This window comes from Budorcas taxicolor, chromosome 11 (genome assembly GCF_023091745.1).
Source record: "Budorcas taxicolor isolate Tak-1 chromosome 11, Takin1.1, whole genome shotgun sequence".
NCBI classification, from domain to species: Eukaryota; Metazoa; Chordata; class Mammalia; order Artiodactyla; family Bovidae; genus Budorcas; species Budorcas taxicolor.
In genome coordinates this window covers 41,905,336-41,917,237 of record NC_068920.1, presented here as the reverse complement: position 1 = coordinate 41,917,237, position 11,902 = coordinate 41,905,336, and the positions used below count along the sequence as shown (strand labels likewise).

Here is an 11,902-nt window from a genome sequence, read left to right as displayed (position 1 = left end):
AACGGAACATCTGAGACTGTGTTTGGACCGGGCGGTGGTGGGGGTGGGGGGCTCCGGATCTGCCTCAGCAGGTTTGTCGCTGGGAGAGTCCCGAGACGGCCGAGTAGGAGTTTGTGTAACCCCAGCGAGGAGACCAGGGATACATTCAGCCCTACGAGCTCCGTGATGGGGCAGCGTTTGGCGGGGCAGGGCCCCCAGAGGTCCAGTCTACAGAAATAGTACAAAGTTTGGGCCAGGCAGGTACTGGGTCTCGGGTCCGGGGGTCCCTCGTAGCTCCGGGCTGGCGTGCGTGGGGCGGGGCGGGGGCGGGGCCGCGGCGAGCGCCGGGGAGCGGACGTGGGCGGGGGCGCGCCAGGGCGGGGCGAGCGGAGGGCGGGTTTGAATGTGCTCGGGCGGGCGCGGGAAGCTGCCCGGGTGAGCGCGCGGACCTCCACGCGGGAGGACTCCTTCCCAGCAGGTGCTGCCCGGGAGGTGGGAGGGGATCGGGAAACGGGCGGGAGGTGGGGGTCGCCGGGGCGGAATGCGCGCCGCTTTTGCCTGCTGCCACGCGGGCAGGGAGGCTGGGCCTGGCAGCTGCGCCGCCGGGACTGGGGGATGCCGGGTGGGGCCCCCGTGCGGAGCCGGGCGGCACGTGGCGCGCCGGGGCCCGGGCGTAGGGTTACTGTGCGGGGACCTGGACCCCAGCAGGCGGGGACGACCTGGCTACCGGGCCTGAAACTGCCTGTCGCCGAGCTGACCTCCCCAAGGGGCGGGCGAGTTGAAGGTTAATCTCGATCAATCTCGTTGTTGGTACCGGGGAGGGGCCGCACCGTTAACTGCGCCGGGTGCGGGGAATGGCCAGGAGAGCACGCGGAATAGGGGTGGAGGCGCTGCCTCTTTAACACCCGGCCTCCTATTGGCCGAGCCCGTGTACCTGGCCTCCCTCCCTTCCTGGGCGCGTCCTCGTTTATTCCCAGAGGGAACACCTTTGCTTCACTTAAAAGGACATCCCAGATTTGCTTCCCAGGGGGAGAGCTGTGGCGGATGAAGGCTGCTCCCACCCCCGCCCCTCACCCCTGTTGGGGCCACTCCTTTGCCCGTTCCTCTCGGTCATGGTCACCTCCAGATCCTCTTGCCTTGTCTTCCTGCCTGTGTGAGCTCTCTTTGCCAGGATGTGTGTGTAATGCGGTGGGGGAGCGCCTTACACCCGACACAAGTCAGACCGGAGATGACCTGACCCCCACCTTACTTTTTAACCCGTTAGTTGGAGTAGAGTTACTCCACCTCCCAGTATATGAGGCTGGCTGGGAAGCTGCCTTTAAACCTCCCTCCCCTCTCCGGAAGGAGCCTAGAGTAAACTTCACATCGAGTTTTGAATTCCAGCTCACTCGTTCACTAGCTCTGTTGCCTTAGGCAAATGATTCAACCATTCTGAGCTTGAGCTGTCCTCATCTGTTCAATGGAGACAATCTATATGAGTTTATGGTTGTCGTGAAGGCAGGCAAGGGCCAGAGAGGTTATCTGCAGGTGGTGGCTGCCCCATATGGGATCCATGGAAGTGGTGAATTTGATGCTACCACAGAGATGTCTCTAGAAGCTGGCGCGGGAGAGAGGTGTTGGGGGCCAGGGGGCCGGGGAGGTGCCCAGTTTGGTGGCTGCTATCAGGGCCCCATCTGGGCAGGCCAGGGCATGGCTGGAGAAAAACCAGATGTTCTGAACTGGTATCAAATCCCTGATTGGGCTGAGGCAGACAAAAGCCAAAGGGGTGACTGATCTTCAGGATGTGGGCAGGAGGAGTGGGCTGCCCCTGGAGTTGAGTTGTGCTCAGGGCTGGGGTTGGGGACAGCAGAGAGCAGGGGTGTAGCTGATGGGGGGTGAGGGTGGGGCTGGGGGCAGTGAAGAGGAGGGCCAGAGGGCAGAAAGGAGTACTCCTCAGCCTAAAAAAGATTTTCCTGAGAAAGAGGAGATACTCTGTCTGCCACCCCAGCCTTCACCTGTGTTGAAACTGTACCTGCTCTTTACTGCCTGGAATCTTGCCTGTGGGTAGGGAACAGGGTTGGCTGAAGTAAGAAGCTGGGGGTTTCCCTCCTTCTACCTGATAGAAAACATGAGTCTCTCACCTCCTCTGCCCACCTCCCAGAGTAGAGCCCTCTCACCGACCCCCCCCCCCCATCCTTCTAGAAAATGTGAACACTGTTGTTCACCACTCTCCCAAGTGCCTAGAACAATTGCCTGGCTGGCATGCAGGGGTCCTAGGGAAACATTTGTGGAAAGGAAGGGAGAGTGAAAGAAGCCCTCTGCCTCCTTCTGGGGTGTCTGGGTCTGCCTCTCCCTTCCCTGTGCCATCATCGGCCAGGTGTCGTGGGGGGAGGAGGGGAGGAAGGCCTTCGCAGAGGCTGGAGTTGACGCAGGGAGGGGTGGAGAGGAATTTTGGGAGGAGCAGAAAGGCCTGTCCAGGTCCTTTCTCAGAGTCCTGAGGGCTGTCCATCTCAGGCTGAGGCCTGGAGTGCTGGCTGCACCTGGGGGTTGACCCACCCCCTCAGCTCCCCTGCTGAGACTGCTGGTGGGAGATAAGGGCTGGGTTTTATCTCCCTGGCTGTGTTAGTTCAGAAGGCTTCTCAGAATGGAGGTGTTTCGTCCCCCGGCAGGACCTGGGGGGTTCTCTCCCGATACGCCCGCTGCCGCAATTTTCACTCTGGACCCTTATTCAGGAGGAGCCCATGGACAAGACCTGCCGCCTGCCTCTGAGCTAGGACCACCTCCCACAGACCGCCCGGGCCCCCTCTGCCCCGACCCTTCTGCTGGCAAGTCTGGGCATCCGGTGAGTGCTGGCCCAGGTGGGTGAGGGTGCTGATCCAGTTGGGCGAGGAAGCTGGTCCTCACCCAGAACGGCAGAGCTGGCTCCAGAGCTCGCACCAGAGCTGGCACGTGGGGGACAGGCCCGCCCACCCCTGCCTGGCTTTCCATGCCATCCAAGGGAAAGCTGGTTCTTCTCCTAGTGCCAGGGAGCCATACTCCCCCCGCCCCCCACCCCCCACCCCTCCTGAGCAGGGAGCAGGGAAGGGGTACGAAGTGGGGAGGCTGGGGACTGGACAGGCCTGCGCTCCTATCCCTCCATCTTGCCTCCAACTTTGCTCTCAGAAAGGGGAAGAAGCCAGGGGCCTGGGAATGAGTCAGAGAGGAACCCAGCGGCAGGGAGGGAGGGGGGAGATGGGATGTCCCCAGGGGTCAAGGAAGCGGCTGTGTCCCCATGCACATCCTAAAGTGTTTTTCTGGAAAATGGGCCAGGAACCAGGAAACCTCTGGGCATTGGCTGGAAAGGATGGTTAAGGTGCCACCCACAGAGAGGCTGGCATCTGGGGTGCCTGCAGAGGGGGACAGGCTCTCCAGAGCCCGCCCTAGCCATGAGCCCAAGGGCTCCTCGGGAGAGCAGAGAGATCAGACGGAGGGCCCCAGGGAGGGAGGCTGCCCTGGGAGGGAGGCAGGCCGGCCTCTCTGGCTGGCCTGGTCATCACGCCTGAGGCTGCTGCTGCTGCAGATCTGTTTGTTTTACGTCCGCCCGCCCTCCCTCTTCCCCCTTATCTCTTTTCTGTTTCCCTCCTCTTTCCCCACTTCTATCCTTGTCACTGTCCCTGACCCCTCTCATCCTCTCATGACCCCCCTCATGCCTTTGCCTGTTTTTTCCCCTCCCTCTCTGCCATACTTCCTCCTCCTCCTTGCCTGCTCTCCACCCGCCCCTGTTTCCCTGCTCACAGACAGCCTCGGCTGCTGGATAAAAATAGCGGAGGCAGTGGCCAGGCCAGGCCGGGAGCCAGGTAGCGTCTGAGCAGGCAGTGGGGCTCAGCAGGACCGGCCCAAGGGGGTCAAAAGGAGCAGCCTTGAGAGGCAGGGCCAGGAGCGGGGCCTTCGGGACCCTACAGCCTGCCTGCTGTGTCTGCCTGTCCCCCTTCACCCGCCCACCAAGTGTCTGAAGAGGCCTGTAGGGAAGCAGGGCCACGACAGGGCCTCACACTGCCTCTGCCCCCAGCAAGCACCGGAGGGAGGAAGCTGTCAGCCAGGCATAACCAAGAACGCCATCACCATGACAACCAGTCACCAGCCTCAGGACAGGTACCAGGGAGGGAGACCTGGGCTGTGGATCTAGGGGAGTGGGAGCGGGTCTCCAGGGGGGCTGGGTGCTCTATCCTTTGAAATTTGGGATTGCCACTGATGATGAGCCTTCCAGCCAGGTAGCTACGAGTCACGTTTGCATCAGAGGGCCCTGCTTGTCGTGGCTGGGTGCTGAGAGCGGTGTCTCCTGGGAGGCCCAGTGCAGTGGTGGCGGCCCCTCCCTGGCCTGCTGGAGTTCCCAGTGTTGCTCTTCGGCAGCTTCCGGCTCCTCGGGCCAGCACCGTGGGGAGACATTTGGCAGCACCCCTCATTCCCAGGCTGGCCAGCTGACAGAGTTGGCCTCAGCCTCAGATGACTTTGGCCTGCCCTGGTCCTCGCTCTGACCTCCCTCTCACTTCCCCACCTCCGGAGCCTAGGACTTCCCGCCAGTTAGACCCATAGCTGTGGCCATGCGTGTGTGTTCTGGGGGAAGAGACTGTAGCTGGTTTCAAGTTCTTCCAGGAGTCTAGACCCCAAGAAAGTTGATGAAGCCGTGCCTGGTGCCCAAAATATCTTTCCATCACAGTCCCACAGCCGCATCCCCTGCTCATCCCGGCCCTCTGTGCTGAAGGTCACTTCTGGCGGTGGGATCTTAGGCACTTAGCTTTATCTTTCTGGGACAGCCTCCCACTTGTGAAGCAGAGGTGAGGTTTACTTGGATGGGAGGGAATTTAAGGAGACATAGTAAGTACAGGCCCTAGAGGTTGTTTGGTTGGATCCTTCCTGGTGTCCTTCGTTCCCAGGCTGCCTGCCCCCCAATCCTAGCACCCCCATTCTGGTGGCAGCCCTCTGTGAACTCTGCCTTCTCCAGTGGCCCCACACTGGGTCTCTATTTTGTGGGACCTTGGCTGGGAGTTGCTCCCTTCATTTGGGCCTCTGAATCCAGGCCTTACCTCTCTTCCTCAGGGTGGGGACTATAGGAGGGAGGTGGGAGGGGGCTGCAGTTGTCAGGACTCAGACCTGCCCACCTGGGACGCCCACCCAGGCCCCCGCCCTGTGGGGCCAGGCCCTGCTCAGTCTCCTCATTGCCCTGGGCTTGTCCCTCCCAGCTCTGTGAAGACCGCAGGTGTGGACAGTGGGGAAGGTGTAGCAGACACATTTGGGGACCACAGGGCTGCCTGGGAGAAGCTGTCCCATCCCAGACAGGCCCCGAGGTGTAGGGCTTGGGGCAAGTGAGTGTCCTGACCCAGGCTGGGAGGCTCTTATTTACACTCTGGAGCCCAGATGACGTCTCGTGGCCCATCCCTCCCGGCCTCCTATGTGGTGTAGCCTACAAAGCTGGTTCTGTGTGAGCCTGGAAAAAACAGCTCCCTCGCTTCTCAGCTGTCCCAGGACACCCGCATCCCTGTCCTCCTAGATCCAGAATGGTCTGGGAGTTTCCTGACTTCAGATTCCTCTTTGGAAAGCCGCACAGCCCTGCCCAAACAGTGTAATCACTTCCAGCCTGCCCAGCGGGGGTAGAAGACTTGTGTTTTGCTTTCTCACTCACCCGCCCACCCCCTCAGCCTTTAGCAAGATTTCCAAAACCACCTGCGGATGTGTGGATCACATCGGTTCCCAAGCCTGCAGGGTCCCCTGAGTCTTTGGGACTGAGAACCAAGGTCCTTCTGGCCATGCCCTTCGGTCCTATGTCCCTGGTCCCCCTCCCCCTCGGGACTCAACTGTGCCCTTTCCCCCATCCCAGGCCACCTCCTCTTCTGCATGTTCTGTGCCCTGGGACAGCTGGAGAGATGGAAGGGGGTGGGGCTGCCCCAGGTTTGATTTAGGAAGGAAGGTGGGATGGTGGGTCACCTGGTCTCACTTTCCTCTCCCATCCCCAGGTACAAAGCCGTCTGGCTTATCTTCTTCGTACTGGGTCTGGGGACGCTGCTGCCCTGGAATTTCTTCATGACGGCCACTAAGGTGAGATGTGGGAATGGGCTCCCAGGGGCTCATCCACTGGGCATTTAGGGCCTGGATACGTGCTTGCAGGCACAGCGTGAAAGCTGCCAACACTCCTCTCTGCAACCCTCACAGTATTTCACAAACCGTCTGGACATGTCCCAGAATATGTCCTTGGCCCCTGCTGAAGTAAGCAAGGACATCCAGGCCTCGGCCAGCCCCCTGGCACCCTCGCCAGAGCGGACCCATCTCAGCACCATCTTTAACAACGTCATGACCTTATGTGCCATGGTGCCCCTGCTGATCTTCACCTGCCTCAACTCCTTCCTGCATCAGAGGTGAGCCCCCAGACCCCCACCCTGACCCCCTCGCTGCCTCCTGCCCTCCCTGGGCTGGGCCCCTGGCTTCGCTACCCATCTCTGCCACCGCCTCCTCTTTGACAGGATCCCCCAGTCTGTGCGGATCCTGGGCAGCCTGATGGCCATCCTGTTGGTGTTCCTGATCACTGCCATCCTGGTGAAGGTGCCCCTACATGCGCTGTCCTTCTTCGTCATCACCATGATCAAGATCATGCTTATTAACTGTAAGCAGGGCTGGGTGTGGACCTGGGCAGAAGTCCCATGGCTGGTCAGAGAGGAATCTTTTCCTCCTCCTGGGTGGTGAGGATTCAAGAGCCTAAGCAGGGCTAGGAGTGGGAAGGAAAGGGCTGCTCAGCGTCAGGACTTACTGGGAGTTAAGCAGGAATTGCCAAGGCCCCACGACCCACCCAGCTCCCCTCTCCCTTCTGCTGTCCACCCTGTTGCACAGCTTTCGGCGCCATCCTGCAGGGCAGCCTGTTTGGCCTGGCCGGCCTTCTGCCCGCCAGCTACACAGCCCCCATCATGAGTGGCCAGGGCCTGGCAGGCTTCTTCGCCTCCGTGGCCATGATCTGCGCTATTGCCAGTAAGTCCTGCCCTCTGTCTGCCTGTCACCCTGGTGGTTGCGGGGAGGAGGGGACAGGGCCGGCCTCTGATCTCTGACTCCCTCCGCCCCAGGTGGTTCCAAGCTGTCGGAAAGTGCCTTCGGCTATTTTATCACAGCCTGTGGAGTTATCATTTTGACCATCATCTGTTATCTGGGCCTGCCACGGCTGGTGAGCACTCGAACCCCAGGTTTGGAGTTCTTGGCGGGGAGAGAGGGGTCCAGAGCTCCAGACCAAGGGGACGAAACCTGTGGGAGGGAGAAGCTCTGGAGATTCTGCTTCTGAATCTACCTTCCTTCCCTTGATAGGAATTCTACCGCTATTACCGGCAGCTCAAGCTCGAAGGGCCCGGGGAGCAGGAGACCAAGCTGGACCTCATTAGTAAAGGTCCGAAGAACCCGAGGAAGCTGGGGTGGAGGATGGCTGCTCAGCAGGGGGGCAGCATGAGCTGGGGGCAAGAATGAGCTTCCTGTAGTGATGCCAGAGGGTGAGGGGTAACACCAGTAAACAAGGGCTGGGCTAGAGAAGCGGGGTGGGGCTCTGCACTGGTTTAAGGGGGTATCCACCCCCAGCTGACCCCAGCCCTTTTGGGGATTGTGTCATTCCCGTTGCTCTGTTCCTCCCACAACTTGAAGACCCGCTCACCACCTGTCACCCCCCAGGAGAGGAAGCAAAACCAGGCCAAGAGGAAACCCGATTCTCGGCCCCCAGCTCTCAGCCCACCAAGGAAAGCCACTCTGTCCGCACTATCCTCAAAAGTGTATGTAGGGCCGGGGCATCCTGCCTTCTACCCGCCCTTTCTTCCCTTTTTTCTGATCCTTTCTCACCCCATGGCCATTTCCTCCCTTTCTGACTGGAGACTGGCCACTTTCCTGGATTTTCCTGCATGTATGCGTGCACGCATGTGTGTGTATTGGGGAATCTTGGTTCTTTAATGATGCACAGCCACCATGAAAACACAGACCAGGGTCCCTTTCCTTCAGATCTTGGTCCCGGCTTTCTCCGTCTGCTTCGTCTTCACCATCACCATTGGGATATTTCCTGCCGTGACAGCTGAGGTCGAGTCCAGCATTGCGGGCACCAGCGCCTGGAGTGAGGACACCACGGGTTCCCAGGATGGGGAAGGACAGGGGCTTGAGAGCAGGGCTAGGAGCCTGGGTGAGGGGAGCCTGGGCTCTTGCCTCCGCGGCCAGGTTCTGCTGGCCCACTCACCCTTCCCCAGCCTGGAAGCACCTTCTCCGTTTCACAGCTGGGAAACCCAAGTCCCAGGGAGAGTCAGGGTTGCTAGATCCTGCCTTTCTTGGACCCACTAACCCTCTCCTAATCTACTCTTTGTCCTCCAGAGGCCTACTTCATTCCCGTGTCCTGTTTCTTGACTTTCAATGTCTTTGACTGGCTGGGCCGGAGCCTCACAGCCATCACCATGTGGGTAAGTGAAGGAGGGTCACCAAGCCCCTGTGAGATGGGAGAGTCCAGACTGAGACACCCAGGGAGGGGACCAAGAAAGTATGGTGGAAAGGGGACCATGCTTTTTTTAAAAAGCTGAGACATAATCTTTGTATAGTAAGGTGTACAAGTTGTAGATGTACAGTTTAATGACTACACACACATAAACATACACACACCCCTGATGATCACCACCCAGGTCATGCTGCAGCACATGGCCAGAAGGTCTATCTACCATGGCCACTCCCGGTCAGTACCCTACAAGGGTAACTAGGCTTGGAGGTTTCAGTTCAGATCCTGAGGGCCTCCGAATGGAGCCCTGGGGGCTGGCCCAGCCTGACCGTGGCATGGCCTGGTCCCCGCAGCCTGGGAAGGACAGCTACTGGCTCCCGAGCCTGGTGCTGGCCCGGCTGGCTTTCGTGCCCCTGCTGCTGCTGTGTAACGTCCAGCCCCGCCGCAACCTGCCTGTGATCTTTGAGCACGACGCCTGGTTCATCATCTTCATGGCTGCCTTCGCCTTCTCCAACGGCTACCTTGCCAGTCTCTGCATGTGCTTTGGGCCCAAGTGAGTGGGGAGTATGGTGGCCTCAGGGGGGGCCTAGTGCTCCAGCTGGGGACCCTCAGCAGAGGGAAAGTGGGAAGAGGGAGACTCCTGATCACGGAGCTCAGGGTTTCCAGGCTGAGAGAGGAGCCCACTGGCCCTCGGGGCCCAGGCAGTGGGAGGCGAGGAGGGGCTCCCAGGGAAAGGTAGAGACAGCCTCAGTACACACCCCCTCACCAAGAGGGAGAGGAAGACAAGTGGGTCAGCAGAATGAGATGCTCTGGGTGGGGCAGGGGACTGGGCTCAGGGACGTCCTAAGGTCGGCTCACCCTCCCTCCTTTAGGAAAGTGAAGCCGGCTGAGGCGGAGACAGCTGGAGCCATCATGGCCTTCTTTCTGTCTCTGGGCCTGGCCCTGGGGGCCGTCTTCTCCTTCCTGTTCCGGGCAATTGTGTGACCGCGGATGGACGGCAGGATGGCACCAGCTGCCTGCTCCTGCCTTCCCCTTTGGGGGTGGGCAGGGGTCCTCTGGAGGTTTTCCTGTCTAGCCATCTTCTGCTTGCTCATGGCCTGTGCTGGGCCCGGCATCCAGTCCCCGAGGAGAGAGCTCTGTGGATGAACATGGGGACACTGTGGGCTGGAGGGTCAGAGTCAAGGGAGGGGACACAGTCTCTGCTCACGAGGACCCCCCACTCTTGGCTCTGACCAATGCCTGCCCGGGCAGGGGTTCCTAGGCTCAGAGAGAGTTGTGTGTCTTGTCTGTCTGCCTGTACCAAGGGTGGCCGGGGGCCAGGACTGCTTGTTCTGAAGTCTGATCTGGGATTTCTGCAGCCCCCTTCTCCCCATGTGCCTCTTCCTCCCACCTCTCCATGTTCTACCCATCATGAACACTGTACATTTGCCATTTTACTGCCTTTTTTTATACTCAAACCAGGGGCCTTCAAAGGCTGGTTAAATAAACTTTTTTTTTTTCCTCCGTGGCTCCCTGTGTCCTCCAGCCATGGGTTCACACCCTGGAGAGGCTAGAGGGATGGCAGCCTGAGTCTGGGGGGATGAGCATGACCCAGATGGGCCTTGGCCAGCACTGGGCCTGGGTCCAAGGCATTAGGGATGGGGTGGATCCTCTTTAGTCTCAGAGGCATTACAGTGCCTCCTGCTGGGGCCAGAGAAGAGAGACAGGCCTGGAGCCAGGACACCCAGACTGTTGGCTGAGATGGAGAAAGGCTATTTCCTTTTGCCATTTCATTCCTCCTTTTGGAGGCCTGGGGGTGGAGACAGTGCGCCATCTTTCTTTTGTCTTGAGTCGCCCCCCCTCCACTCTGTCCTCACCCCACAGCCTGGGGAGGGAGCTCTCTAAAAGCAGCCAGCTCCACCTCCCACCCCCACCCCACCAGCAGGAAGAGGCTGTAGCCAGAGGGTTCTGCCCTGCCTGGCACCAGGCCCTGACACTGAAGTCAAGGCAGACTTCTTGGCGAACAAGGGGCCTGTGTGTCCTCAATGAAGCTGGGCCCCTTTCTCCTCCCAGACTCTGGCCTAGAGAGGTGTGCAGTGGCTCAGGAACGTGAGAGGACTCAGTGGAGGGGCCCACACCACCGGATTGCCCCTTCTCAGAAAGAGCTCTTCCTGATAGGAAGTGAAACCAGAGCTGTGGCCGCCGAGCTGACACTGACCACCCGCCCCCCACCACCGCTCCCCCGTGCCCATGGCACTTGCGTCAGGGCTTTATTTCTAACAGTTTAATTGAAGGCTTCAGGCTTAAAAATGTTGGCACATTTTTAAGGGTCTTTGATTAGCTTTGAAGTCCTAACAGGAGAGTTAAGTATTATCATATGGGGAACTGGAGTCCACAGATATACCCCAGGGTACACGTCAAACCAGTACACATAATCTGAGGCTGATGGGAAATAAATTGTTCCTTTCATATCAGTTTCAAAAGCAAGGGGTGCCCTGAGTCTTCGCTCATCCCTGCAGAGCCCTTTGGTCACAAGGCTGAGAGAAAACCGCACCCTTTCTCTGCTCCCTCTCGACAGACCCCTGGTACTCACACCGGACAGTCCTACTGGGACTCAGCACCACAGCCCTTCAGGGACCCTGTGCGTCTTCCCTGGGCCCCTTCCTGCCTCTTGCCTGGCCTTTCAGGACTCCAGCCAGGTCTACTGCAGCCCATCACACACGCGGCTGCAGCGTAATCTGAAAAGAACACTGAGTCACAGGCTGGTCTCTCCTGGAGCACGCCAGGCATTTCCTGATCTTCCTCCACCACCAGCAGCCACCACTTTGCACAGTTCCTTCCCCCTCTGTGCCTTTTGTCACCGTGGCTTATGCTCTTATCTTACTCCAGCTACCAGTCATCCTTTTCAGGTTCAGGTCCACATCCTACGTTTTCCCTCTAAGCTCCCAGAGATACTCAGAAATGTTCGCTTCCTTGCCCCTGCTTGTTCCCCCTCAGTCTTTGCAGGCCAGACTCCAGCTGTGTGGTAGGACTCAGTTCAACTCCAGCAGTGACTTGAAGGACAAACATTTTAGATTACAGTCACATCTTTCTGCACTTTGAAAGAAAATTTTATTTATTTATCTGGCTGTGCTTGATCATGTGGGATCTAGTTCCCTGACCAGGGACTGAACTCAGGCCCCCTGCATTGGGAATGTGGAGTCAGCCACTGGAAGTCCCCTGAGTGAAACTGATGTTTGAAGATTACTAGAATATCTTTTCCAAAACTTTTTCTAATGCAATTATCAAAAAAATGTGAATCTCACTCATTTTACTAAAGACCTCACTGTTCTCACCTGAGAGCAAGGTGGTTAGAAAGCTCTGGGGGCTAGAAAACAGCTCCTGCCGGCCCAACTGCAGTGGCGGTGTCTGACCACAAGAGGGCGCTCTGCAGGCAGTGCTGCCTGCGAGAGGCAGGCCTCTGGGGCCTCACCTTTCCTCTCCGCACTTTGCTTC

The 11,902-nt window shown here is 59.0% G+C and overlaps 1 protein-coding gene across 2 annotated transcripts; it reads left to right on the top strand.

Moving 5' to 3' along the window:
• Window positions 1–382: 382 nt before the first annotated feature.
• Window positions 383–9,935, top strand: SLC29A1 (solute carrier family 29 member 1 (Augustine blood group)). 2 transcript variants are annotated; one of them, XM_052648437.1, is made up of 14 exons: window positions 383–457; window positions 2,691–2,800; window positions 4,007–4,089; window positions 5,949–6,030; window positions 6,145–6,347; window positions 6,453–6,592; window positions 6,817–6,951; window positions 7,044–7,141; window positions 7,279–7,357; window positions 7,633–7,730; window positions 7,954–8,062; window positions 8,314–8,399; window positions 8,782–8,981; window positions 9,301–9,935. In XM_052648437.1, the coding sequence occupies exons 3-14, from the start codon at window positions 4,061–4,063 to the stop codon at window positions 9,410–9,412; spliced, it is 1,371 nt and encodes a 456-aa protein (XP_052504397.1). In that variant the 5' UTR covers window positions 383–457; window positions 2,691–2,800; window positions 4,007–4,060; the 3' UTR covers window positions 9,413–9,935. The 2 variants fall into 2 exon arrangements, with proteins under 2 accessions (XP_052504397.1, XP_052504396.1); XM_052648436.1 differs by having other exon boundaries at window positions 3,944–4,089.
• The last annotated feature ends 1,967 nt before the right edge of the window (window positions 9,936–11,902 follow it).

Coding starts and splice junctions, on each gene's coding strand:
- SLC29A1 (XM_052648437.1), top strand. CDS start 4,061: ATGACAACCAGTCACCAGCCTCAGGACAG. Junction 6,031..6,144: donor TCTTCATGACGGCCACTAAG/GTGAGATGTGGG, acceptor CAACCCTCACAG/TATTTCACAAACCGTCTGGA. Junction 7,142..7,278: donor ATCTGGGCCTGCCACGGCTG/GTGAGCACTCGA, acceptor TTCCCTTGATAG/GAATTCTACCGCTATTACCG.